This window comes from Aotus nancymaae, unplaced genomic scaffold (assembly GCF_030222135.1).
Source record: "Aotus nancymaae isolate 86718 unplaced genomic scaffold, 86718_ANA_hifiasm-v0.15.2.pri h1tg000003l, whole genome shotgun sequence".
In the NCBI taxonomy this organism is placed as follows: Eukaryota; Metazoa; Chordata; class Mammalia; order Primates; family Aotidae; genus Aotus; species Aotus nancymaae.
The window spans coordinates 50,616,651-50,641,490 of record NW_026988414.1 but is presented as its reverse complement, the minus strand read 5'-3'; the positions used below and the strand labels follow the sequence as shown (position 1 = coordinate 50,641,490).

General features: G+C 37.1%; 1 protein-coding gene across 1 annotated transcript; it reads right to left on the bottom strand.

Annotated features, from left to right (window-relative positions):
* Positions 1–22,596: 22,596 nt before the first annotated feature.
* IFNA21 (interferon alpha 21) lies at positions 22,597–23,616 on the bottom strand. Its single transcript, XM_012450031.2, has one exon. The coding sequence runs from the start codon at positions 23,565–23,567 to the stop codon at positions 22,998–23,000; it is 570 nt and encodes a 189-aa protein (XP_012305454.2). The 5' UTR covers positions 23,568–23,616; the 3' UTR covers positions 22,597–22,997.
* Between the last annotated feature and the right edge of the window lie 1,224 nt (positions 23,617–24,840).

Genomic DNA, 24,840 nt, shown 5'->3' with positions numbered 1-24,840 from the left:
CTTTATAGGTCTCTAAAAACTTATGAATCTAGGCACCCCAGTTTTGGGTGCATATATATTTAGGGTAGGTAAGTCTTCTTGTTGCATTGATACCTTTATCTTTATGTAATGCCATTTTTTGTTCTTGTTGATTATACTGGTTTAATGTCTGTTTTATCTGAAATAAGAATAGTAATCCCTACTCTCCTTTTTTTCCCTTGTTTGTTTGATAGATCTTTCTCCACCTCTTTACTTTGAGCCGATGGATGTCATTGCATGTAAGATGGGTTTCTTTATGGAAGCATACATTTGGATTTTCCTTCTTTATCCATCTTGCTACTCTGTCTTTTAAATGGCTGCATTTAACCCACTTATATTCAAGGTTAATATTGACATGTGAGGATTTGTTAATGTCATCGTGCTGTTAGTCTGCTGTTATGTAGAGTTGGGCTACAGTGACTTTATAGTGTCAGTGGGCTATGTACTTAAGTGTGTTTTTGTGATGGCTTGTAATAGTCTTTCATTTCCATGTTAAACACTTCATTAAGGACCTCTTTTAAGGCAGGTCTGGTGGTAACAAATTTCTTTAGCATTTTTTAATCTCTAAAGGATTTTATTTCTCCTTTGCTTAGGAAACTTAGTTTGACTGAATATAAAACTCTTGGTTGGAATTTCTTTTTTTAAGGATGCTGAATATAAGCCTCCAATCTCTTCTGGTGTAAGGTTTCTGCTGAAAGGTATGTTGTTAGCCTGATGGGGTTCCCTTTATAGGTGACCTGCCTCTTCTCTCTAGCTTTCTGTAATATTTTTTCTTTTCTGTTAGTCTCAAAGAATCTGATGACTATGTGTTTTGGGTATGCTCATTTTGTACAGTTTCTTGCTGAGATTCTCTGAATTTCCTGAATTTGTATGTCAGCCTCTTTAGAAAGGTTGGGGAAATTTTTGTTGATAACATCCTCAAATATGTTTTCCAAGTTGCTTGCTCTCCCTCTCTTTATAGGATGCCAATGAGTTGTAGGTTTGACCTCTTTACATACTCGCATGTTTCTCAGAGGTTTAGTTTATTTTTAAAATTATTCTTTCTTAATTTTTGCCTGACTGAGTTGGTTTGAAGAACTAATCTTCAGGCTCTGAGATTCCTTCTTCAGCTTGGCCTATTCTGCTGTCAATACTTCTGATTGTATTATAAAATTTTTGTAAGACATTTTTAGCTCTAGAAGATCAGCTGTTTCTTTCTTGAAATGGCTATTTCATCTTTCGGTTTTTGTATTGTTTTATTGGATTCTTTATATTCCTTGGATTGGATTTCAGCTTTCTCTTGAATCTCAATGGTCTTCGTTTCCATACAGATTCTGAATTCTATGTCTGTCATTCTAGCCATCAATTAAGAACCATTCATGAGAAGCTAGTGTGGTCATTTGGAGGTAAGAAGACATTCTAGTTTTTAGAACTGCCAGAGTTCTTGTGCTGATTCTTTCTTATCTGTATAGGTTGATATTCCTTTAATCTTTGAAATGTTGTCTTTTGGGTGGAGTTTTTAAATTTTATATTCTTTGATGTCCTTGAGGGTTTGACTATGGTGTAAGTTGGGTTTAGTTGATTGATTTCACTTCTGGATGATTTCAGGGGTACAAGTTTCAGTTCAGCACTCCTGGACTTCATGTTTTAATGCTGGAGTGGGGGTGGGAGGGCAGTGCTGGGACCAGGTATATGGCTGTTTTCCCTCTGGTCCCTCAAAGTTAAGCATCTGCTGTGCTGGAGGGGCCAAGGTGTTCCTTATGTGCTGGCAACAGCACTACAATGTGGGGTGCTGCCAAAAATACTTCAGTGAGGAGGTGCTAGGCAGCAGGGGTCCCCGGGCATACACATGCTGGAAGAGCAGCAGGGAGAGTCTACAGTGAGTGTGGGAGGGCTGTGGGTAGGTGCTTGCCAGCAGGGGCCCTCTTGAAGTTCTGTGACTGTTATGTAGGGTCTTTTGGTGAAAAAACTATGGCAGTGCCCACTCGCAAGTGCCTCAGCTTGGCAGCAGAGGCCATGCTGCAAATGGGTGTAGACAGGCAGGGTCCCTGGGATAGGCTGGCAGACCGTGGGGTGCTCATATCAGACTGACCCATCCCGTGGGAAAGATAGCCCTGTTCTGTCCAGGTCCAGCAGCCAAAAAAGGCTAAAGCCACCTAGAGAAACATGTGAGCCTTGGGGAATGTGCTGTGCTCCATTGCAGCTCTTCCTATACAAACCCTTGGCTCCATACAGGCTAGAGTTCTGTCTCTTTCAACTCTCCAGGTAGCTCTCCTTGCCAGCTCAAATGTCTGTGGGGGTTATGGGGTCTCTGGAAGCTAGGATTCCAGAGGTCCATGGCAAGAGTGGGTCACTCTATGCCTATTTTACTTACCTCTTTCCCAGAAGCTGCTCCAAGTCAGGAATGAGTCCTAGAGCTTGGCCACCTCATGCAGGGTTTCCAGCTTCCTCCTCTTTTAGCCTGGGGTCTGCATCATCCCTTCAGCCACTCTTTGTGCCTTCTTTCCAAAGATCTGTGTGGAGTGTGCCAGTCTACTTGATGGTCTGGTCTCTCTTGGTGGGGGAAGTTCCAGGCTGTATCTAGTTGGTCATCTCGGCTCTCTCTCTGCCTCTCAGAAGTTTTTCATGATCCACCAACTGAGGATAATCAAATTCTTCATGACCTAGAACCTGGAGTTTATGTCTTTTAGAAATTACATCAGAGGAATACTGACTTTGAACTCCATTTTAAGGGATCATACCAAGTTCTTCTTACCACCTACACTACAGTAAAGCTTCAAGGCCTCAAAACTTTGGTCCACATCTCACAACTCAGAAATACTCCTTTTGATTCTTGGAACTGCATTCCTTATTTCCTGCTGTCCTAATAGTTTCTTTTTTTCTTTTTTTGTATAAGAACATCCACGGGACCATAATCAGTGCAGGCTTTAGCTTAAGCTTATTCTCTAACACAAAGCCAGAGCAATTGTTGGGTTTGTGGGCTACTACCAAAAAAATCAGAAAACAAATCTACTAATGCCAATGCCTGTGTTCTCAATGAGAGTCATATTGACACTTCAAAGGATGAGTGAAAAGCTGATCTTGATGTTCTGAACACACTGTCACTTGATTTTTTACACTCAATAGAAACAGCACTCTAACCTTTCCAATTAATAATCTGAACATTACTAAATATAGAAAACCTATTCAAGTGATGATGTCTGAAAAAAGTTTATTTTGCTTTCAGGTAACACACATTTAAGACTTAGGAATTACCTATATTGGTAAAAGTAATTGCTTGTATAATGCTACCAGATTAAATCCAGTAAAGTCCTTTTTCATTTTTTAGCAAATGTGGTTATATACCCTTACAGCATTCTGTAAATAAACCACAACAAAGTAAATTTCCACTGAACCTTGTTCAGTAGCTATGCAGATTTATGGGTAAACAAATGTAACTGATCCTTGCTCAAGCACAACTAGGTTTTCTTTTTTCCTACCACTGAGGGCCGGGTCTGTGGAGAATCTGCTTATTTCACCCTGCCTCCTTGCTAGTTTGGATCATTCTATTTGGCTTGGCTCACTCCTGCCTTTTGATTAACTTGCCCTGAATGTCCCCATAATAGCTCCTAGGATCAGAGGCCAAAATAGTCAATAATTAGAATTAGGACTAACCTTCAAATAGACAAAGACAAGCTAGTTTCCCTAGTGGGACTCCTGGGGTCTTGCTCTTGGTGGTAGTGGGGTACTGATTGTATGAAATTGGAAGCTAATTTTTAATTTTGGAAAAATCCTGAATTTTGTAGACAGTCAAACCTTTCTGGGTTTCAGATGGGTATAAGCCACACATTGAAGGGTAGATAATAACATATGTCTTCAGCAAAAACACTTAGTGGAACATCATGTACCTTTAGGTCATTTTGCCTAAGTTAGAGGCTTATATTTGGTATGGAACAAAACTGAATGTTGTATCTATCTTTTCCCTGATTTTGTTACTGTAGAAAGACTAAGAAGGTGACTAATACTGCTGTTTTCTTAGATTCTGCCACCAAATACATTAAGGAAATTTCTCAAGAGAAAGAAACACATAATGTGTTTGTATAGTTTTTGAGATAGGGTCTTGTTCTGTTGTCCACACTGGAGTGCAGTGGCATGATCATAGCACACCCCTGGGCTTGAGCAGTCCTCATGCCTCAGCCTCCAGGTAGCTGGGACTAGAGGTACATGCCACCCTGCCTGGCTAAATTTTTTTTAATATTTGAAAAAAAAAATAGGAACATGTTCTCACTTTGTTTCCCAGGCTGATCTAGGTTTCAAGCAATCCTCCCACCTTGGCCTTCCAAAGTGCTGGAATTACAGATAAAAGCCACCACATGCAGCTCACATAATGTGTTTATCGGAGCTTGGTTCAGTTTATTTCACAAGGACTTTTGTTAAAGAGTACCCTTTGGCTTTTTGGATTTATCCTCTTGATAGTCATCATTATATTCCCTGTGGTGCACTGTATCCTCACAAGTCTTAAACGTTTGGTATGCAGCCATCCATTGAGCATTGAGTGATCTTACTTTACTTAGATCAGCAAGAACATAAAGAATTTTTCAACTAATATGTTGAGACTTGTGAATTCCATACTGAGACCAATGACATCCATATAAAATGATAACAGAGAGTGGCAACAACACCCAAAGTTATGGTCAATTTCTCAAAATTGAGAGGGTGACCACAAAGAAAAATTTGTTAAACTAAATTTAGCCTGAGTAAGCTTCTGTATGCAGACACTTGAGTTCTTACATAATGAAATCTAACTTAGTACCTAAATAATCTGAAAGCCTGATTTGGAGTACACTTCTGTAGTAAATAGCTGAGTCCCAGCCAGTCATCACAGTTGTGCTTCAGTCAGTCACAGGTGGCTGCTTATTCAAACCATGTTCAAATAAAGCCAATGCCAAGCTCTACCCAATCTAGCTCTTTCTGTACCTCACTTCTTTTTTTCTGTATGTCACTTTCCTTTTTCTGTTGATAAATGTAATCCAATCATGTGGCAGCCTTAAAGTTTCTCTGAATATGTTCTGCTCTGAGAGCTGCCGTATTTGCAAATCAGTTTTTGCTCAGTTAAACTCTGCAAAATATAATTTGCGTAAACTTTTTATTTTAACACTGGATCTAATCAGGATTTAGTTACAGTTTTTCAGGGTAAAGTGAGAATACAGAGCCAAATCATGTAATTTTTGCCCACCAAACATAAAATGACAACAGAAAAGGTAAAATTACAATACAGAAATAAGCAGCATAAAGAAATAACCAAAGAATTGAAGGGGTCATAATATTTGAAAGATGTCAAGCAATGAGAGAGAGAGAGACACACACACACCCAGGTGAATCTTGAAATTTTTTTTTTTCCTGCTTCTGAACTGAGCCCCTCATAAAGAGTGGACAAAGAAAGAAAGATAAGGATAAAAATTTCGTCAAATATAACTTTGAGTTTCCCAACTCATTCTTCTTCCCATCTAGCAAGAAGAAATCTAAACATTGAATTTGTAATGTGAGCAAACTTTTGAAAGATTTCTCCTCCATTGAAGCCCATTCCTGCTAGCTGAGCAATTCACACAAACTTCCTAATTAATTTCTTCAATTACAACATTGCACAAATTAATGCTTCCTAAATTTTACCCAATGGAGCACATGGTTTCATTTGGCAATTATTGTATTCTCTGAAATTCCTTTACTTATGTCTTGCTGTATCTTACTACTGAGTCAAGGTAGAAGGGATATGTCTATCAATATTCAAAGCAACAATGAGAATTTTCTCCTAATCACAAAGTCAAGTGACCTGATCTAATAGGAGTGAATTTGTAAATTAACAAGATATTTTTATAAAAGAATTAATGTAATATCAAACAGGAGATTTTTCTTGATTTCCCCTCCAGTTCTACACCTACATAGGCAGTCTGTACAGATTCTAAGTGTAGCTCAATACATGGAGGGAGGTATGAGTCTGGAGGCCCTGGAAACCTGAGCAGGCTGGAGGCAAGGGACACATCCTGACCCTTTCACTTTCCGCATAGCTGCCCATTGCCCAAAGAGGACATGCCCTGATTGAAGCTGGCACTATTTCCCCTCTGTAAGACACAAACTAAGGAAATGAACTTCTTTCAGAATCGAGGTCAGTTCTTTTCAGAAAGGAGCCCATTTTAGCTCTGGAGAAAAATCTGCCAGGGAACAGAATTGTGTGTACAAGAGAAGGCTGCTCGCCAGACTTGGCTGTTGTTTCTGTTGGTCATGGTCAATAGGTGGCTCTCCCTTGGTAAATCTTTTGGTAACCCTCAGGGTAAAATGGACCCTGCCCTCTATTTCCTTTGTGCTATAACTACTATTACATCCTTGGAATAGGAATATTAGGAATATTTCGTTAATTCCAAACATACTTACCAGGAGAAAAAAAAGACTCTGATATGGGAGTTTCTGAAAAACCAAAAAATTTCACTCAACTATTGCTTTCAGATGGTAATTGTGTACACTTTAGGGGGAAACTGAGAGCCAGAAGCCATAATGGGAGAGAAAGAAGCTATATGAGTGGTCAGTGCAGGTTAATGAGAAGTGAATGAAGAAAGCACACTGGGGATTTCTACACTGGGGAGGGAGGAAACTGTTACAATATGGGAGTGAAAGAGTGGGTTCCTGTAAGCAAGGAGGAAGGGAAAGTGTGGCAGGCAGCAGAATTGGCAAATGAAATATATATGTGTGTGTATGCAAACATGTGCATAGGTATTTGCACACATGCACACATATATACACATATATGTATATATTATGTATTATATATGTATTGTGTACTACATATTATATACTCTGTAATATATTATTAAATATGTATTATTACAATATGTATTAATATATGTTATACATAATATAATAATATATCATTTATATACACTTTTAACTTCAGTTTAGGTGACTAATCCCTGTACCAAATATTTATGAGTCACCAATTTTTGATTAAATATTAATCAGATATCTTCAATGTCAAATGCTATCTAATTTTGAGTCTTCTTCATTTCTCTCTTTTAGACTGTCAGCATTTTGCAGTCACTTATAGACAGAGGAATAGGAGAGGTCGCTATTCTTATATAGATCTATATGAATCAATAAGAAAGTAGTCATCATCTGTTAAGCCCTCACTCTGGAAGATACCCTGCTAAGTGCTTTAGAATGGTTTTAGTTTTTCTGATACAGAAACTCCAGGAATATTTCCATCTTATTTTACAAAAGTGTGACAAAAAAGAAAACTTAGGTAACCAGATTATTAAAACACATAATTCCTAAAAAATGTTATGCTATAGTGGTAATTAGATTTAGGATAAATACTTTATCTGATATTAATATGGTGAAAGTGATATTCAATAAAATGGTTCTAGGGTGATTGTGATTTCCAGGCAGTGTACCTGAAAATCAATGCAAACTCTCCTGTCAAGCAATAGATGAAAATACGATCTTGATGGAATACAGAGGAGACGTAAGATTAGATTTTTTGAAAGAGAATTTCTACAGTACAAGTTTGATTCACTATGTATTAAGAAGGTGTGAACTTGTCTGACTACCTAACAATGACAGAACTGACAACAAATATATGCAGAATAATTTTACAGATATTGGATGACAGACAGTTCTGGAATGTGACCCTAATGCAAACAAACAAACAAATATTTTGAGTTTCAAAATTAACCTGACTTTCTTCCAGGAAGGTTAGTGACAGGAAAAAAAAGAAGACATAAAAATCAGTATTAACTTTTTGAGATGAAAAATATAGTACTTTAAATGAGATAATTAAGTGTAGAGATAAAGCTCAGTAACTTTAAAGGCATGGCTGTAGAATCTGTCAAAAAAGAAGCGTGGAATGAAATGAACCTCTGATAGTTGGAGTGCCAGAAGAAGGAAGAGGGGAGTTAATAAAAATATCTGAAGAAATAATGTCAGGTAATTTTTGAATTAGACTAAAACAACAACAATGAAAAAAACTCTACGAATTCAAGAATCTCAAATTTCAGGCAGCATAAACATGAATGTATATTTAAAATCACAAAAAAACACATCCTTACAAAATTGCAGAGAATAAGTGATAAAGAAAAATCTCAAAAGCAGTTACAGATCAAAAACACATTACATATAAAAAAAGATAAGAATGCTTTCAAACATCTCATTAAACACCATGCAAGATAGACATCAATGAAATGATGTGTTTAAAAGTTGAAAGGAAAAATGACACCAAACTTGTTAACCTGGAATGTTATATCCAGCAACTATATACTTCAAAAATGAGAGAAAAATTAAGACTTTTTCAGGGAAACAAAAGTTGAGAGAATTCATCACTACTGGATCTATACTACAAATATTGTTTAAAAATGCTCTTCAAGCAGAGATGAAATTATATCAGATGAAAACTTGGAGCTACACAAAGTAACAAAAAGTATTAGATTGTTTAATAAAAATGTATTCATTGATATAAAACACACATAACAGTAATAAATATGGCACAATGGCTCAATTTCTAGGTAGTGTGTGATAATTTAAAATATTACATGATAAACACTACCAAAAAAAAAACCCAAAACAGACTAGAAAAATCGCTGATAAAACAACAGTGGAGATAAGAGGGAATCATTAAAAAACTGTCAATTAATTTAGCAGAAGGCAAAAATTAAGAAAGAAAGGAACGAGGACCACAGGAAGAAATAAAATAAGCAAGATGGGAAACATACACCCAAACATATACATAATTAGATTAAATGTTTATTGTCTAAATGTTCCAATAAAAAAGCAGAGATTGCTATTCTGGGAAAACAAAAGCAAAATAAAAACCAAAAACCAAGCAAACAAAAATAAGGCTCAAGCAAAAAATCCCACTTTACATATAAAAACACAGGTTAAAGTTAAAGACGGGGAAATTATACCATGGACACACTACTCATTAGAAAGCAGAAATGACTTTGTATTCAGATATACATAGTAAAATGGTTACTATAAATAATGTGTTTTTCTACAGACTTTTTTCAGACCCCAACATAGATCATATGCTGGATTATAAACAAATTTCTGTACAATGAAAAGAATTAAAATGATAGAATATGCTCTTTAACTTCAAGTGAAATAACCTAGAAAACAGTAGTATAGGCTGGGCACGGTGGCTCATGCCTGTAATCCCAGCACTTTGGGAGGCTGAGGTGGGTGGATCACTTGAGGTTAGGAGTTGAGACCAGCATGGCCAACATAGTGAAACCCCGTCTCTACTAAAAATACAAAAATTAGCCAGGCGCCTGTAATTCCAGCCACTTGGCTGAGGCAGGAGCACCACTTGAACTTGGGAGGCAGAGGTTGCAGTGAGCCAAGATGGCACTATTGCACTCCAGCCTGGGCGTTGCAGTGAGACTCTGTCTCAACAACAAAAAACAGAAACAGAAACAAAAACAAAAACTAGTAGCATAAAGATATCTGAAAAACTCCCAAACATTTGAAAATTAAATAAGATACCTTTAAGTAAATCATGGATCAAAGAAGAAATGTCAGTGGATATGAGAAAATATTTTGAAACAAAAATTACAGCATATCAAAATTTGTGAGACACAGTTAAAACATGGTTAAAGTACAACTTAAGGCTTTAAATGCTTATTCTAGAAGAGAAGTCCAAAATCAACATTCTGCATGTCCACCTTAACAACTAGAGGCCAGGCATGGTGTGTAACCAGTAATCCTAGCACTTAGGGAGGCTGAGGCAGGTGGATCACCTGAGGTCAGTTTGAGACCAGCATGATCAATATGGTGAAACCCCATTATCTACTAAGAATACAAAAATTAGCTGGGCGTGGTGGTGTGTGCCTGTAGTCCCAGCTATTCAGGAGGCTGAGACAGGAGAATAGCTTTAACCTGGAAGGTGGAGGTTGCAGTGAGCTGAGATTGTGCCACTGCACTCCAGCTGGGGCAACAGAGCAAGACTCCTTTTCAAAAAACAAAACAAAACAAAAACACACAAAAAACTGGAATTCAAAGAAATTAAAAATATTTAGAAAAAAGAGAAGAGTGAAAATCAAGGAAATAGAAAAACTGTAAAGCAAATTAAAGAAAACAAAAGCTTGTTTTTTATTTGTCTTATTATTTTTTTTTAATTAGAACTCTAGCAGGACCCATCTATGTAAAAAATAGAGGAAACAACTTACCACACTTCTATAATTATTCATCCTTGAACATACTCCAGTCTGATTTCTGCCGCATCAATTCTGCCATGCCAGGTCTTACTAAAGTCCTGGTGGCATCTAATGCCAGATTTCAAAGGGAATGCTTCCAGTTTTTGCCCATTCAGTATGATATTGGCTGTGGGTTTGTCATAAATAGCTTTTATTATTTTGAGATACCTTCCATCAATACCTACTTTATTGAGAGTTTTTAGCATAAAGGGCTGTTGAATTTTGTCGAAGGCCTTCTCTGCATCTTTTGAGATAATTATGTGGTTTTTGTCTTTGGTTCTGTTCGTGTGGTGAATTACGTTTATAGATTTGTGTATGTTGAAAGAGCCTTGCATCCCCAGGATGAAGACTACTTGATCATGATGGATAAGCTTTTTGATGTGCTGTTGCAATTGGCTTGCCAGTATTTTATTGGAGATTTTTGCATCTATGTTCATCATGGATATTGGCCTGAAGTTTTCTTTTTTTGTTGAGTCTCTGCTGGGTTTTGGTATCAGGATGATGTTGGTCTCATAAAATGATTTGGGAAGGATTCCCTCTTTTTGTATTGTTTGGAGTAGTTTCAGAATGAGTGGTACCAGCTCCTCTTTGTATGTCTGGTAGAATTTGGCTGTGAACCCATCTGGACCTGGGCTTTTTTTTGGTTGGTAGGCTATTAATTGCTGCCTCAACTTCTGCCCTTGTTATTGTTCTATTCAAGGTTTCTACTTCTTCCTGGTTTAGACTTGGGAGGGTGCAAGTGTCCAGGAATTTATCCATTTCTTCCAGGTTTACCAGTTTATGTGCATAGAGTTGTTTGTGGTAATCTCTGATTGTAGTCTGTATTTCTGTGGAATCTGTGGTGATACACCCTTTATCGTTTTTTATTGCATCAATTTGGTTATTCTCTCCTTTCTTTTTTATTAATCTGGCTAGGGGTCTATTTTATTGATCTTTTCAAAAAACCAGCTCCTGGATTTATTGAATTTTTGAAGAGTTTTTTGTGTCTCCATCTCCTTCAGTTCTGCTCTGATCTTAGTTATTTCTTGTCTTCTGCTAGGTTTTGAGTGTTTTTGATCTTGCTCCTCTAGCTCTTTCAATTTTGATGATAGGGTGTCAATTTTAGATCTTTCCTTGCTTCTCATGTGGATGCTTATTGCTATATATTTTCCTCTAGACACTGCTTTAAATGTGTCCCAGAGATTCTGGTACGTTGTATCTTCGTTCTCATTGGTTTCAAAGAACATCTTTATTTCTGCCTTCATTTCATTGTTTATCCAATCAACATTTCAGGGCCAGTTGTTCAGTTTCCATGAAGTTGTGTGGTTCTGAGTGAGGGACTTAATCTTAAGTTCTAATTTGATTGCACTGTGGTCTGAGAGACTGTTTGTTATGATTTCCATTCTTTTGCATTTGCTGAGGAGTGATTTACTTCCAATTATGTGGTCAATTTTAGAGTAGGGGTGATGTGGTGCTAAGAACAAAGTATATTCTGTGGATTTGGGGTGGAGAGTTCTGTAAATGTCTATTAGGTTTGCTTGGTCCAGATCTGAGTTCAAGTCCTGGATATCCTTGTTAATTTTCTGTCTCATTGATCTGTCTAATATTGACAGTAGAGTTTTAATGTCTCCCACTATTATTGTGTGGGAGTCTAAGTCTCTTTGTAGGTCATTAAGAACTTGCCTTATGTATCTGGGTGCTCCTATATTGGGTGCATATATATTTAGGATCTTCTTGTTGCATTGATCCTTTTACCATTATGTAATGTCCTTCTTTGTCTCTTTTGGTCTTTGTTGCTTTAAAGTCTATTTTTCCAGAGACTAGGATTACAACTCCTGCTTCTTTTTGCTCTCCATTTGCTTGGTAAATCTTCCTCCATCCCTTTATTTTGAGCCTATGTGTATCCTTGCATGTGAGATGTGTTTCCTAGACACAGCACACTGATGGGTTTTGACTTTTTATCCAATTTGCCATTCTGTGTCTTTTGATTGGGGTATTTAGCCCATTTATATTTAAGGTTAACATTGTTATGTGTGAATTTGATCCTGCCATTTTGATGCTAGCTAGTTGTTTTGCCCATTAGTTGATGCAGTTTTTTTCATTGTGTCAATGCTTTTTACCATTTGATACGTTTTTGGAGTGGCTGGTACTGGTTGTTCCTTTCCATGTTTAGTGCTTCTTTAAGGAGCTCTTGTAAGGCAGGCCTGGAGGTGATGAAATCTCTCAGCAATTGCTTGTTCATGAAGGATTGTATTTCTCCTTTGCTTATGAAACTTAGTTTGGCTGGATATGAAATTCTGGGTTGAAAGTTCTTTTCTTTAAGGATGTTGATTATTGGCCCCCACTCTCTTCTAGCTTGTAGAGTTTCTGCTGAGAGATCTGCTGTCAGTCTGATGGGCTTCCCTTTGTGGGTAACCTGACCTTTCTGTCTGGTTGCCCTTAGCATTTTTTCCTTCATTTCAACCCTGGTGAATCTGACGATTATGTGCCTTGGGGTTGTTCTTCTTGAGGAATATCTTTGTGGTGTTCTCTGTATTTCCTGGACTTGAATATTGGCCTACCTTGCTAGGTTGGGGAGTTTCTCCTGCATAATATCTTAAAGCATGTTTTCCAGCTTGGATTCATTCTCTCCATCACGTTCAGGTACACCTATCAAATGTACATTAGGTCTTTTCACATAATCCCGTATTTCTTGGGAGCTATGTTCATTTTTTTAATACTTTTTTCTCTAATCTTGCCTTCTCATTTTATTTCATTGAGTTGATCTTCAATCTCTGATATCCTTTCTTCTGCTTGGTGGATTCAGCTATTGAAACTTGTGCATGCTTCGTGAAGTTCTTGTGTTGTGTTTTTCAGCTCCATCAATTCATTTATATTCCTCTCTAAGCTGTTTATTCTCATTAGCATTTCATCAAATTTTTTAAGGTTCTTAGTTTCTTTGCATTGGGTTAGAACATGTTCTTTTATCTCAGAGAATTTTGTTATTACCCACCTTCTGAAGGCTGTTTCTGTAAATTCATCAGACTAATTCTCCATCCAGCCTTATTCCCTTGCTGGTGAGGAGTTATGATCCCTTGGAGGAGGAGAGGCATTCTGGTTTTGGGTGTTTTCATCCTTTTTGCACTGGTTTCTTCCCATCTTTGTGGATTTATCTACCTGTGGTCTTTGTAGTTGGTGACTTTCAGATGGGGTGTCTGAGTGGATGTCCTTTTTGTTTATGTTGAAGTTATTCCTTTCTGCTTTTAAGTTTTCCTTCTAACAGTCAGGCCCCTCTGCTATAGGACTTCTGGAGGTCTGCTCCAGACCCTGCTTGCCTGGGGATCACCTCCAGTGGCTGCAGAACAGTAAGGGTTACTGCCAGTTTCTTCTTCTGTTATCTTTGTCCCAGAAGGATACCCTCCAGATGTCAGCCTGAGCTCTCCTTTATGAGGTGTCTCTTTGGATATACAGGGGTCAGGGAGCTGCTTGAGGAGACAGTCTGTCCCTTATAGGAGCTCAAGTGCTAAGCTCTGAGCTCCATTGTTCCATTCAGAGCTGCTGGGCAAGTACGTTTAAGACTGCTGCAGCGGAACTCATAAACACCATTTTTCCCCAGGTCCTCTGTCCTGGGAAGGTGGGGCTTTATTTATAAGTCCCTGATGAGCTGCTGCCTTTTTTCAGAGATGCCTTGCCCAGCGAGAAGGTAGCCTAGTCACAGTCTGCCAGCAGAGGCATCACTGAGCTGCTGTGGGCTCTGCCCAGCTGCTATGTGAACTTCCTTGCAGTTTTGTTTATAGATGTATCGTTGGAACTGATTCATTAATGGCAATCTGCCTCAGTAATGGAGGACTGTCTCTGTAATGGTGGACTGCCTTGGTAATGTTGGACTGCCTCAGTAATGCAGGACTGCCTTGGTAGTGGTGGACTGCCTCGGTAATGTCGGATGCCCTTCTCCCCACAGAGTTGGACCATCCCAGGTCCAGCTGTGCTTGCTGTGAAACTCTCAGTCCAAAGCATTTCAGGTTGCTGGTCTTTGTGGGGGTGGGACTGGCAGAGCCAGATCACCTGGCTCCCTGTTTCAGCCCCCTTTTTTTCAGTTGCATGGGTGATTCTGTGTCCCAGGCATTCCAGGAGCCAGTTGAAACGGTGCCCAGATTTATATGAGTTTTTGTGCGGAGACCTGTTGCGCTGGCTGAAACAGCTATGCTGGAGACTCATGGTGTTTTTCCACTCTGGAATCTCCTGGTCTGTGGGCAGTAAAAATTCGTTTGGAAATGCAGTGATCACTTATCCTTGGCATTTTCACTGGGACCTGCAATCCAGAGCTGTTCCTATTTGGCCATCTTGGATCAACTTTGCTATATCCACAAAACAGGAGGAGTCAGACAGGACAGTGGCAGTCCTCAGTGGTCTGAACAAGGGGAAGCAGAAAGAGGAGATGAGGGCTAGCATTCTGCCTGAAGAAAGTGGAAGCTGGCATCTACACAGACTACAGCTTGTTCAGAGGCCCTCCCCTTCTGACTGGTTTCCTGCTGGTTGAGTGGCAGCTGCACTGCATCACTGAGGGGCCGTGGCAGGGTGGAGTCCACATCACTGCTGGTGCTGGAGAGTGACAGAAAGGCTCAGACTAGGGACTGCTGTCAACTTTGTGTCCAGCCACTGCCCACGCTCACCACAAGTGACTGCTCCCCTGCCTCCAACCTCAGCAACTTCCAATGCCCGCTCCCCACCTTGGGCATGCTGGCACTGACAGCCTACATTATTCAATTTTTAAACACTTTATTTTATTTTTCAATACTTTCTGATGATAATTCTCTCCTGATTGTCTCCTAACTGCACTTACTACTCTCTTTCTGTGCCCATTGCAGGCTCTTTTCTTCTCTAATCTTCTAAGTTGAAGATCTTCCTAAGAGTTAGGTAATCTCCTCATTCTACACTGTACTTGTAAGTAAACAGATACATTACCATGCCCAGATTCTTACAAATTATGTCCAGCTTATACGTTGTTGAAGATTCCAAATCCACATAAGAAGTTGTCAATGGGACATCTGTTTTTAGATGTTTTATAGGAACTTTATGGAATATACCTGTTTGTTTCCTTTCTTGATATCCCTTTTTCAAGCTTCTGATGAGAAAATCTTTTGTCCTTGATGTCTCATGAAAAGATAATTGAAATGTATTAAGCATGATTACCATTTTTCTGGTTTTTTTCTTTAAAATGAAAAGTTATGAGAGAATAAGTTTTGCATTTGCTTTATTTACCTATATATTCTGAGAAAAATTACATAATCTGACATAGAAATATGCAGTTTTAAAACACAATTTGACTGAAATAAGTGAATGAAGGAGTTGAATTCAATAATTTGGCTTGCAAATTTAGGCTATTTCTTTTTTAAGAAGAAACATATCTAAGAAGTCATTTGGGGAAAAATATAATAAATATAAAAAATGAGTAGAATATTGGGCACAAGGTAAAGGTGAACATATTTGTTATATTTTAATATATTATAAAGATGAATAAGTTGTATGGTAAGTACTGTTTTAAATATCATACATAATATGTCTTAGGTAAAGCATATGAGTGAATATAGAAATGCATTAGAGCCCTTAGCATATTAGTCATTGTTACTTTAAATTCCTGGTTTGATAATTCAAAATCTCTGTCATATTTAGACTTAGTTCTGATGCTTATTCTGTCTTTTCAAACTATGTGTTTCATCTTTTAGTGTACCTTGTTAAGTTTTTGCTGAAAGGGGGACGTGATGTACTGAGTAAAAGAAAGTGACGTAAATTGACCCTTAATGTGAGGGTATTTTTAAAATCTAGTCAAGTGAAGCAGTGGGAGTGGAGAGGAAACAAAGGAATCTGTAACTGGTTGTGCTCGATTAGTTGTAAACACCACTGCACTCAGACCAGCCCAGTGTAAGTAAGCCTTTGTGGTTATCTTGCTGGGGGTTAGGCGGTGTTTCCTGTTTCTTGTAGTGTTATGTGTCAGAAGCTAAAATTTGCTCTGGTTTCCTTTCATTTGTCTTCCAATTTGTCTTTAAGTTTCCCTAGAGATTCCTTCTTAAACAAAGTCTAAAATTTACAGTTCTTTTCAGTTGAAATCTTGTTATTATACAGGAACCCTATTGATGTGTTGGTTGATGTGATGGTTAACTTTAGGTGTCAACTTGACTGTGTTAAAGGATATTCAAATAGCTGGAAAATAATTATTTCTGAGGCTATATGTAACAGTGTTTCAGGGAGAGAAGGGCATTTGAACTGAGTAAGGAATATCTGCCTTCACCCATTGTGGATGGACCCCATCCACCCCAGGTAGAACAAAAAGGCAGAAAAAAGGGCAAATTCTCTCTCTCCCTTCTGCACCTGGGACACTCTTTTTCTTGTGCTTTCAAATGTCAGAACTCCAGGTTCTCTGTCCTTTGCATTCTGGGATGTGTGCCAGTGGTTTCCGTGGTATCCATCCACATTGGGTGAGGGCTGATATTTCTTACTTAGTTCACTGACAGAAATGCCAATCTCTTTTGGAAATATTCTTACAGATATACCAAGAAATAGTGCTTTACCAGCTACCTTAAGTTTATCCCTTAATCCTGTCAAGTTGACTCCTAAAATTAAGTACCACACCCTGGAAGTACCTATTCACCTCTTAAGTAAGGTTTCTGCTTCCCAGGGGAGTTTCTTTAGGTCCCTTTTTCTGTACCAAGTATGTCTCCAGGTTTTCCAACTGTCGATGAAATCCAGTGCAAAGTTTGTCCAGGAGGGACAAGTTCCAGGTCATAAGGGAACTCTGAGTGGAAGTGGTTGAATATTTACTGGAGCATCTCATGGAAGACAGAGATGCCATAGGCCTTCTTGAACTGACTGTCACCTACCATCTCCTGGAGGGAATCTAAAGTCATTTCTGTCCATCAGACACAAGAAATATCTGAAGGATATTGTGAGGACACAAGAAGAGATTCTGATTTTTTTTTCCCCAGAAGCATTGGGTATTTCTGTCCACCAGGACATAGCTCTGAAACAGATCAGAGTTCAGAGACCAAATGCTGCAGCAGCTAACCACCATAAAGACCATTAGAGGAGTGGGCAGTTGGGGATCTTGGGCTGCTGACAACCTGGATAAATTGTGTGTCTGTGTGGATCTTGGCCCCTAGTTTCTCTGAAGACTTTTACATGCTTGTCTTTTAAATAGAACATAGTACTTTTCATTTTTGAATATTTCTATATACTGTTTTTTTAACTTTCATTTAGGTATTTTCAAAATAAACTAGAAGATGTGCCAATTTAAGTTATTCTTTTCATTTTCTCAATTTAATTTAATTTGCTCAAAGATGTTTGAATATAAATGGATTCAAATATTTTGAATGAAAAAATCCTTTTTTTAAAGTCAAACCTCTGTAAATAACGTTTTTCTTTTGCTAAAAACAAAATTTTATCTTTGACCTCGACTGTTTTCATCTTCCTTATTTTGCATATGTCAGCTTTGGATTGTCTTCTTAAGACAGGATTTAAAAAAAAAAATCCAGCTGTGTTCAGATATTCATTTATTTATTTTTATGTTTAATTTTTATTTCCACAGCTTTTTGGGGGGACAGGTGGTGTTTGGTTACATGAGTAAATTTTTTAATGGTGATTTGTGAGATTTTGGTGCGCAATCACCCAAGCGGTACACACTTTAGCCAATTTGTAGTATTTTATCCATCACCCACCTCCTACCCTTTCCCCCAGGTCCCTAAAGCCCATTGTATCATTCTTATGCCTTTGCATCCTCATAACTTAGCTCCAACTTATAAGTGAGAACATGTGATGTTTGGTTTTCCATTCCTTAGTTATGTCACTTAGAATCTTAGAACAATGGTCTCCAATTCCATCCAGGCTGCTGTGAATGCCATTATTTCTTTCCTATTTATGGCTGAATAGTATTCCAATACATATATATACTTTATCCACTCATTGATTTTTGGACATTTGGGCAGGTTCCATGTTTTTGCAATTGTGAATTGGGCTGCTGTAAACATGCATGTGCAAATATGTTTTTCATATAATGACTTATTTTCCTCTGGGTAGATACTTAGTTGTACGAGTACTAGATCAACTGGCAGTTCTACTTTTAGTTCTTTAATGAATCTCCACACTGTTTTCCATAGTGGTTGTACTAGTTTGCATTCACACCAGCAGTGTAAAAGTGTTCCCTTTTCACTGCATCCCCTCCAACATCTATTATTTTTTGATTTTTTGATTATGGCCATTCTTACAAGAGTAAGGTGGTATAACATTGTGGTTTTGATTTTCACTTTCCTTATCATTAGTGATGTTGAGCACTTTTTCATATGTTTGTTGGCCATTTGTATATCTTCTTTTAAGAATTGTCTATTCATGTCCTTAGCCCATTTTTTTGATGAGATTGTTTGTTTTTCTTGCTAATTTGTTTTAGTTTCTTGTTTCATACCAGGGATGCAGGGATTTAACATACACAAGTCAATAAATGTAATATATCAGATAAACAGAATTAAAAACAAATTATATGATCATCAAAATAGATGCAGAAAAAAAAAGCATTTGACTAAATCTAGTATCCCTTTATGATTAAAACCCTAAGCAAAATCAGCATAGAGGGAACATACCTTAAGATGATAAAGGCCATCTATGAAAACCCAAAGCAAACATAATACTGAATGGGGAAAAGTTGAAAGCATTCCCTCTGATAATTGGAACCAGATAAGAATGCCCACTGTCACTACTTCTATTCAATATAGTTCTGGAAGTCATAACTGGAAAAATCAGACAAGGGAAAGAAATCAAGGGCATCCAAATTGGTAAAGAGGAAGTCAAAATGTTGCTGTTTGCTGATGATATGATCCTAGACCTAGACAACCATAAAGACTCCAAAAAGTACCTAGAACTGATAAATGAATTCAGCAAAGTTTCAGGATACATTAATGTATAGAAATCAGTAGCTCTGCTATACACCAACAGTGACCGAGCTGAGAATCCAATCAAGAATGCAACCCCCTTTACAGTAAGTGCAAAAAGTTAAATACTTAGGATATACCTAACCAAGGAGATGAAAGACTTCTACAAGGAAAATTACAAAACACTGCTGAAAGAAATCATAGATGACACAAACAAATAGAAACACATCTCATGCTCATGAATGGGTAAAACCAATATTTTGAAAATGACCATACTGCCAAAAGCAATCTACAAATGCAATGCAATTCCCATCTGAATACCACCATCATTCTTCACAGAACTAGAAAAGACAATCCTAATATTCATATAGAGCCAAAAAGAACCTGCATAGCCAAAGAAAGGCGAAGCAAAAAGAATAAATCTGGAGGCATGGCCTGACTTCAAACTATACTATAAGGTCATGGTCACCAAAACAGCATGGTACAAATAATATTCTCAGATTTGCTCTCAAAAAGGATACTTTCAGCCAGGCATGGTGGCTCATGACTATAATCCCAGCACTTTCGGAGGCTGAGGCGAGCAGATCACTTGACATCAGAAGTTCAAAACCAGCCTGGCCATCATGGTAAAACCCCACCTTTACTAAAACATAAAAAGACAAAAATTAGCCATGGGTGGTAGCGTGCACCTGAGGTCCCAGCTACTTGGAAGGCTGAGGAATGAGAATCTCTTGAGCCCATTAGCCAGGGGTTACAGTGAGCTGAGATTGTGCCACTGCACTCCAGCCTGGGCAACAGAACAAGACACTATCTCAAAAACAAAAACGACAAAAAGATAAGCAATCAAACAAACAGACAAAAGCCAGGAAGACTTTCAAGTGTGGCCATGTCCATGTGGCTGTGCCTCACCAAGGCCTCATGTGCAGGATTGTTGCAAGAGTTTTTCACTCAGTATTACTGTCAAAGTCACCGGCTAGCTTGTATGTTTTAGTTGCACACGGGTGTGCCTTTAATTCCAAGACCCACAGCATTGTTCTTCTTTCCCCAGCACCATCTCACCTTTTAAAAAGCACAACTTTAATCTGACCCTCTGCTTCAGTGTGCACATAGACACACATCTTCCAATCTAACTCCCTTGCCAACTCACTGATGGGATAGCTCAAGTTAGCTCATCACAGCTTTAAACTTATGGTATACCTTTACTAGAGGGTGATAGCTTTTGTTCCCTAAATAATCAAGTATCTCCAGAGTACTTCTGTGAATGACCTAGGTTGGCAACAGTAACCTCATCTTCCTTTGATCAGGTGTTTAGGTGTCAAGTGTTTCCATAGCCTCTAGATGACAAATGCAAAAATGTATGCTCAATATGTGTGCATATGGTCGGGGGTGGGTAAATTATCCTTTTTAAATTTTTACCTCAAATAACAAAATAAATTTATTTGCCAAATGTTGATTTCTAATTTGAGTTCAATGCATTAACTGTTGAACATTTATTATGCTCCATGTTTCTTAGCTAGCCAGAGGATTCAATAATTATTTTCTCTCATGAGGAGTCAATATTGAAGTAACTACTGAACATCCCTAGATTATTCCATTGGTGCATTTCTTCTGGGCTTCTTGGATTACCATTCTCCAATTCACAATAACAATGTGGAGCATCTATTTAAGATTATATTTTGGTATTTTGTTTTAAGGGACATTGTATAAGGTACTGAGAAGTATTTTTGCTCCAATTTGTGACACACGCATTCATTCTGTTGTTTAAATATTGTCATAAAATTTCATGCCTCTATTTAATGCTTTCTTATTTTAAAAGTAATACATGTATGTAGACATAAAAATGTAAACTGAGCAAAATGGCATAAAATAAGTATGTTAAAGTATTTAGTAAAAAGTTAAAGCATAAAAAAATGTGGAGCAATGAAGTCCAGAATATGATACTAGGTAAAATTACTTGTCCTTACTGGTTTCATTGTATTTCCATTTGTATATATATAAAGAAAAATACAAATTTATATATATATATATATATATATATATAAAGAAAAATACTGTTTAAATATATATATAAAGAAAATATATGTATTTAAAAATCAGTATTTTTCTTTGCTAGGGTTGTCGTGTTGCTTCTGAATTACTTCCTATTTCATCTTGAGGTTAGTACCTCAACAGAGAAATAAAAATGGTAATGCCAAGAACCTATAGTATTATTTCCTATACTTTCCAAGTCATCACTTTTTCTTTCTCCATTAAATTTTTTAAATAAGCTGTTATTATATTTGCATAAGTTGAGACAAAAGGAAAATAATGCAAGTCTGAATATGATAAAAGTAAAAGGAACAAAGGGATTCTCCAGATGATAAAAGAAAATGGAAGTTCTTATTTTTATTTTCTCTTATTTTTACACCTACTTCAGTATAGTTTCTGCTTATTACTTTCACTTGTCCAGTTTTCATATGGTCAGCATTGATCTGCTTTCCCAATGTAGTGAATGCTTTCAATCCACAGAGCAGTTTAATGATATTTAACACAGTATTAATCAAAATAATAAAGAAAAATAATGATAAACTATTGTAATTAATTAAAATGTCATAATTTGAAATCAAAATATTAAACACATTAAAGTGGTTTGGCAGTCCATCAAATTCACAACATCTATCCAGAGACAATAATATATTTTTTAAAGTGAAAATTATTCAGAGGAAAAAAATCCACATTATTTTCATGGTCTCACTCTATTTCTGTCCTGCACTTCAGAAAGCAAACTTTTCAGAATCATTTTCTATATGTATGGTCACTAATTTCTCTTCTCTGATTCACTCTTCCAGCTTACTCCACTGTGATTAATTCTACCCAGCTAGCTCTCACTAAGAGAAGCAATGCCATCTATTATCCAGATGTAGTGGACACTTTCAATCCATATTTTGCACAAATGCATTGATTCTTCTAAGTAGTTTCAGTCTTTTAAATACACCCTTATCAACATTGTCTCTTGTTCCAATGCATGGCTATTTCAACTCTTTCCTGGCTCTTCTCTCCCTTTAAAGTTGAAGTTTGCAGAAATAAACGTTGTCTTTTTCTCACTTTATTCAACTCCTGACAACTTCTGTTCCCAGGCTTTCAGTTGTTGGTATTGCTTGTTAATTACAGACAAAAATATCAGGTTGCCAATGGACATTTTTACTTAGATGTCTACCTGTCTACTATAGAGGATATCTAATATTTAAAAAAATTTAATGATATGCCTTGCTTCAGTTTTACTGAATTTTATTTGGTTTTCTTTCTTCCCACTATAGCATTTAATTTAACAGATATTAGAAAGTATAGTTATTATTTTCCCAGAAAAATCAAAGACACAAGAAAGTGAAAGCTGTATTTGTAATGTTTATCTAGATATCCTAAGGGCAACATACAACCTGGCTTAGAGAAAGTCAATTTTTATTTACAATTTGGATATAATGATGATGAGTAAATGAATTGTACCATCCATTCTTTAATCAGATTGCACATTTGGGCTTGGTATTTATTTATTTATTAAAGAATGAACAATTAATACAAGAACTTTTAATAGTAAAAATTAATAAAAAAGCAAAATAATATATTGACTAAATATAAAGAACATATTTTGATATAACAAATACAATGTAAAAGTACACATAATATAGGGACAAAAATAATTTAAATCTTATAAATAAATAAATATTTTCTTAGATAAATAGATCCATCAGCATGGTCCTCTGTAGAGGACTAGTGCCTGCACAGGTAAACACGATGTTTCTTTACACTCCTGAAAACATTTGAAAATTTTGATCAACTCATGTCTAGCAGAAATGAATACTGGAAATGGCAGAACTCATGGAAGTGTGAGATGGTGTATTAGTCAATAAGGATCATTTCCATGTTGAACCCGGTTTCATTCCTTCCTCCTTAATTTTTCTTGCAAGTTTGTTGATAAAGAGAAGGATCTCATGATTTCTGCTCTGACAACCTCCCAGGAACAAGGGCTGTATTTTTTCTTTGTCAGATAAAGAGTAATTCTTTGAAAGTATTTCCGCACAGCCAGGATGGAATCTGCATTCATCAGGGGAGTCTCTTCCACCCCAACCTCCTGTATTACACAGGCTTCCAGATCATTCAGCTGCTGGTAGAGTTCATTGGAAAATTTCTCTAGAAGGCTCTGTTCCCAAGCAGCAGATGAGGCTTTTGTGCTGAAGAGATTGAAGGTCTGCTGTATCATCTCATGGAGGACAGAGATGGCTTGAGCCTTCTGGAACTGGTTGCTATCAAACTCCTCTTGGGGGAATTCAAAGTCATTTCTGTCCTTCAGGCAGGAGAAAGGAGAGATTCTTCCCATTTGTGCCAGGAGTATCAAGACCCTCCTGTTACCCAGGCTGTGGGTCTGAGGCAGATCACAGCCAAGAGAGCAGATGGATTTGCAGCTGAGCACCACCATGGCCATCAGTAAAGAAAAGGACAAGGCCATTGTGATATTGCAAATATTGCTAGGCTCGTTGAGGTGGGTGACCTTGAACGCTGGTCTGTTGGGTTTCTGAAGACTTTGCTCTGTGCATAGGTCTTAAATAGTGAACGTACTAGTTTTTACGTTCTAAATGTTCTCATTTTACTTTCTATTTCTTTTTTGTTTTCTTTATGCACTCTCTACATGAGTTTAAAGATGTTTGTAAAAGCCCCATTTCTCATTCTCAGTTCTCCTTCCATTTTTCTCATTAACATTTCACCCTCCTTAACATACTCTAGATTTCACTTTTCTCTTTTCTATCTTTCTTTTCTCACTAGAATGTAAATGCCATAGGAACAAGAATGTTTTTCTGTTTTGTTCACTGCTGTTTTCCTGCAGACTAGAATAGTGCTGGATATACAGTACTCAATACATTGTTGTTAAATTAATGAATTGTAAATAAATATATTTGTTTATTTATGAAAAAAGATGTTTTCCGTTATCGTTTTCATCATTGCCTATTTTACCCCTGCACTCAGAGCATTTTATTGTATTTCTTTCTAATTGAAATCTTCATGAAGTTTTAATAACACAGATTTGGCATATCTATTTATGTATACTATATATAGCTCTCTTCACAGATGAAAACTATAAAGTTTGCTTTTTTTTTTTTAAGGAAGAAAGAGAGAAAGAAAGAAAATAACGAATGAAGGAGAGGAAGAAAAAGGAAGAGAAAGAGGGAGATAGAACAGGAGTATTGCTTTATTGCCCAGGCTAGAATGAAGTCTAAAAATGGGAATTGAAAACCTCTTTTATGCCAATAATCATGCTTAACAATGGAGACAGGAAGGAATAAGGAAAGAAAATAACAAACAAGCAGTCAACCAATATTTCATTTAAACCTATGAAATATTATGCAATTACTGATGAGTGATTTACTTCCAATTATGTAGTCACTTTTAGAATAGGTGTGATATGGTACTGATAAGAATGTATGTTTTATGTATTTGAAGTGGAGAGTTCTATAAATGTTTATTGAGTTTACTTGTTCCGGGTCTGAGTTCAAGTCCTGGATATCCTTGTTAATTTTCTGTCTCATTGATCTGTCTAATATTGACAATGTGATGTTACAGTCTCCCACTATTATTGTGTGGGAGTCTAAGTCTCTTTATAAGTCATTAAGAACTTGTCTTATGTATCTGGGTGCTCCTGTATTGGGTGCGTATATATTTAGGATCGTTAGCTCTTCTTGTTGCATTGATCCTTTTACCATTATGTAATGTCCTTCTTTGCCTCT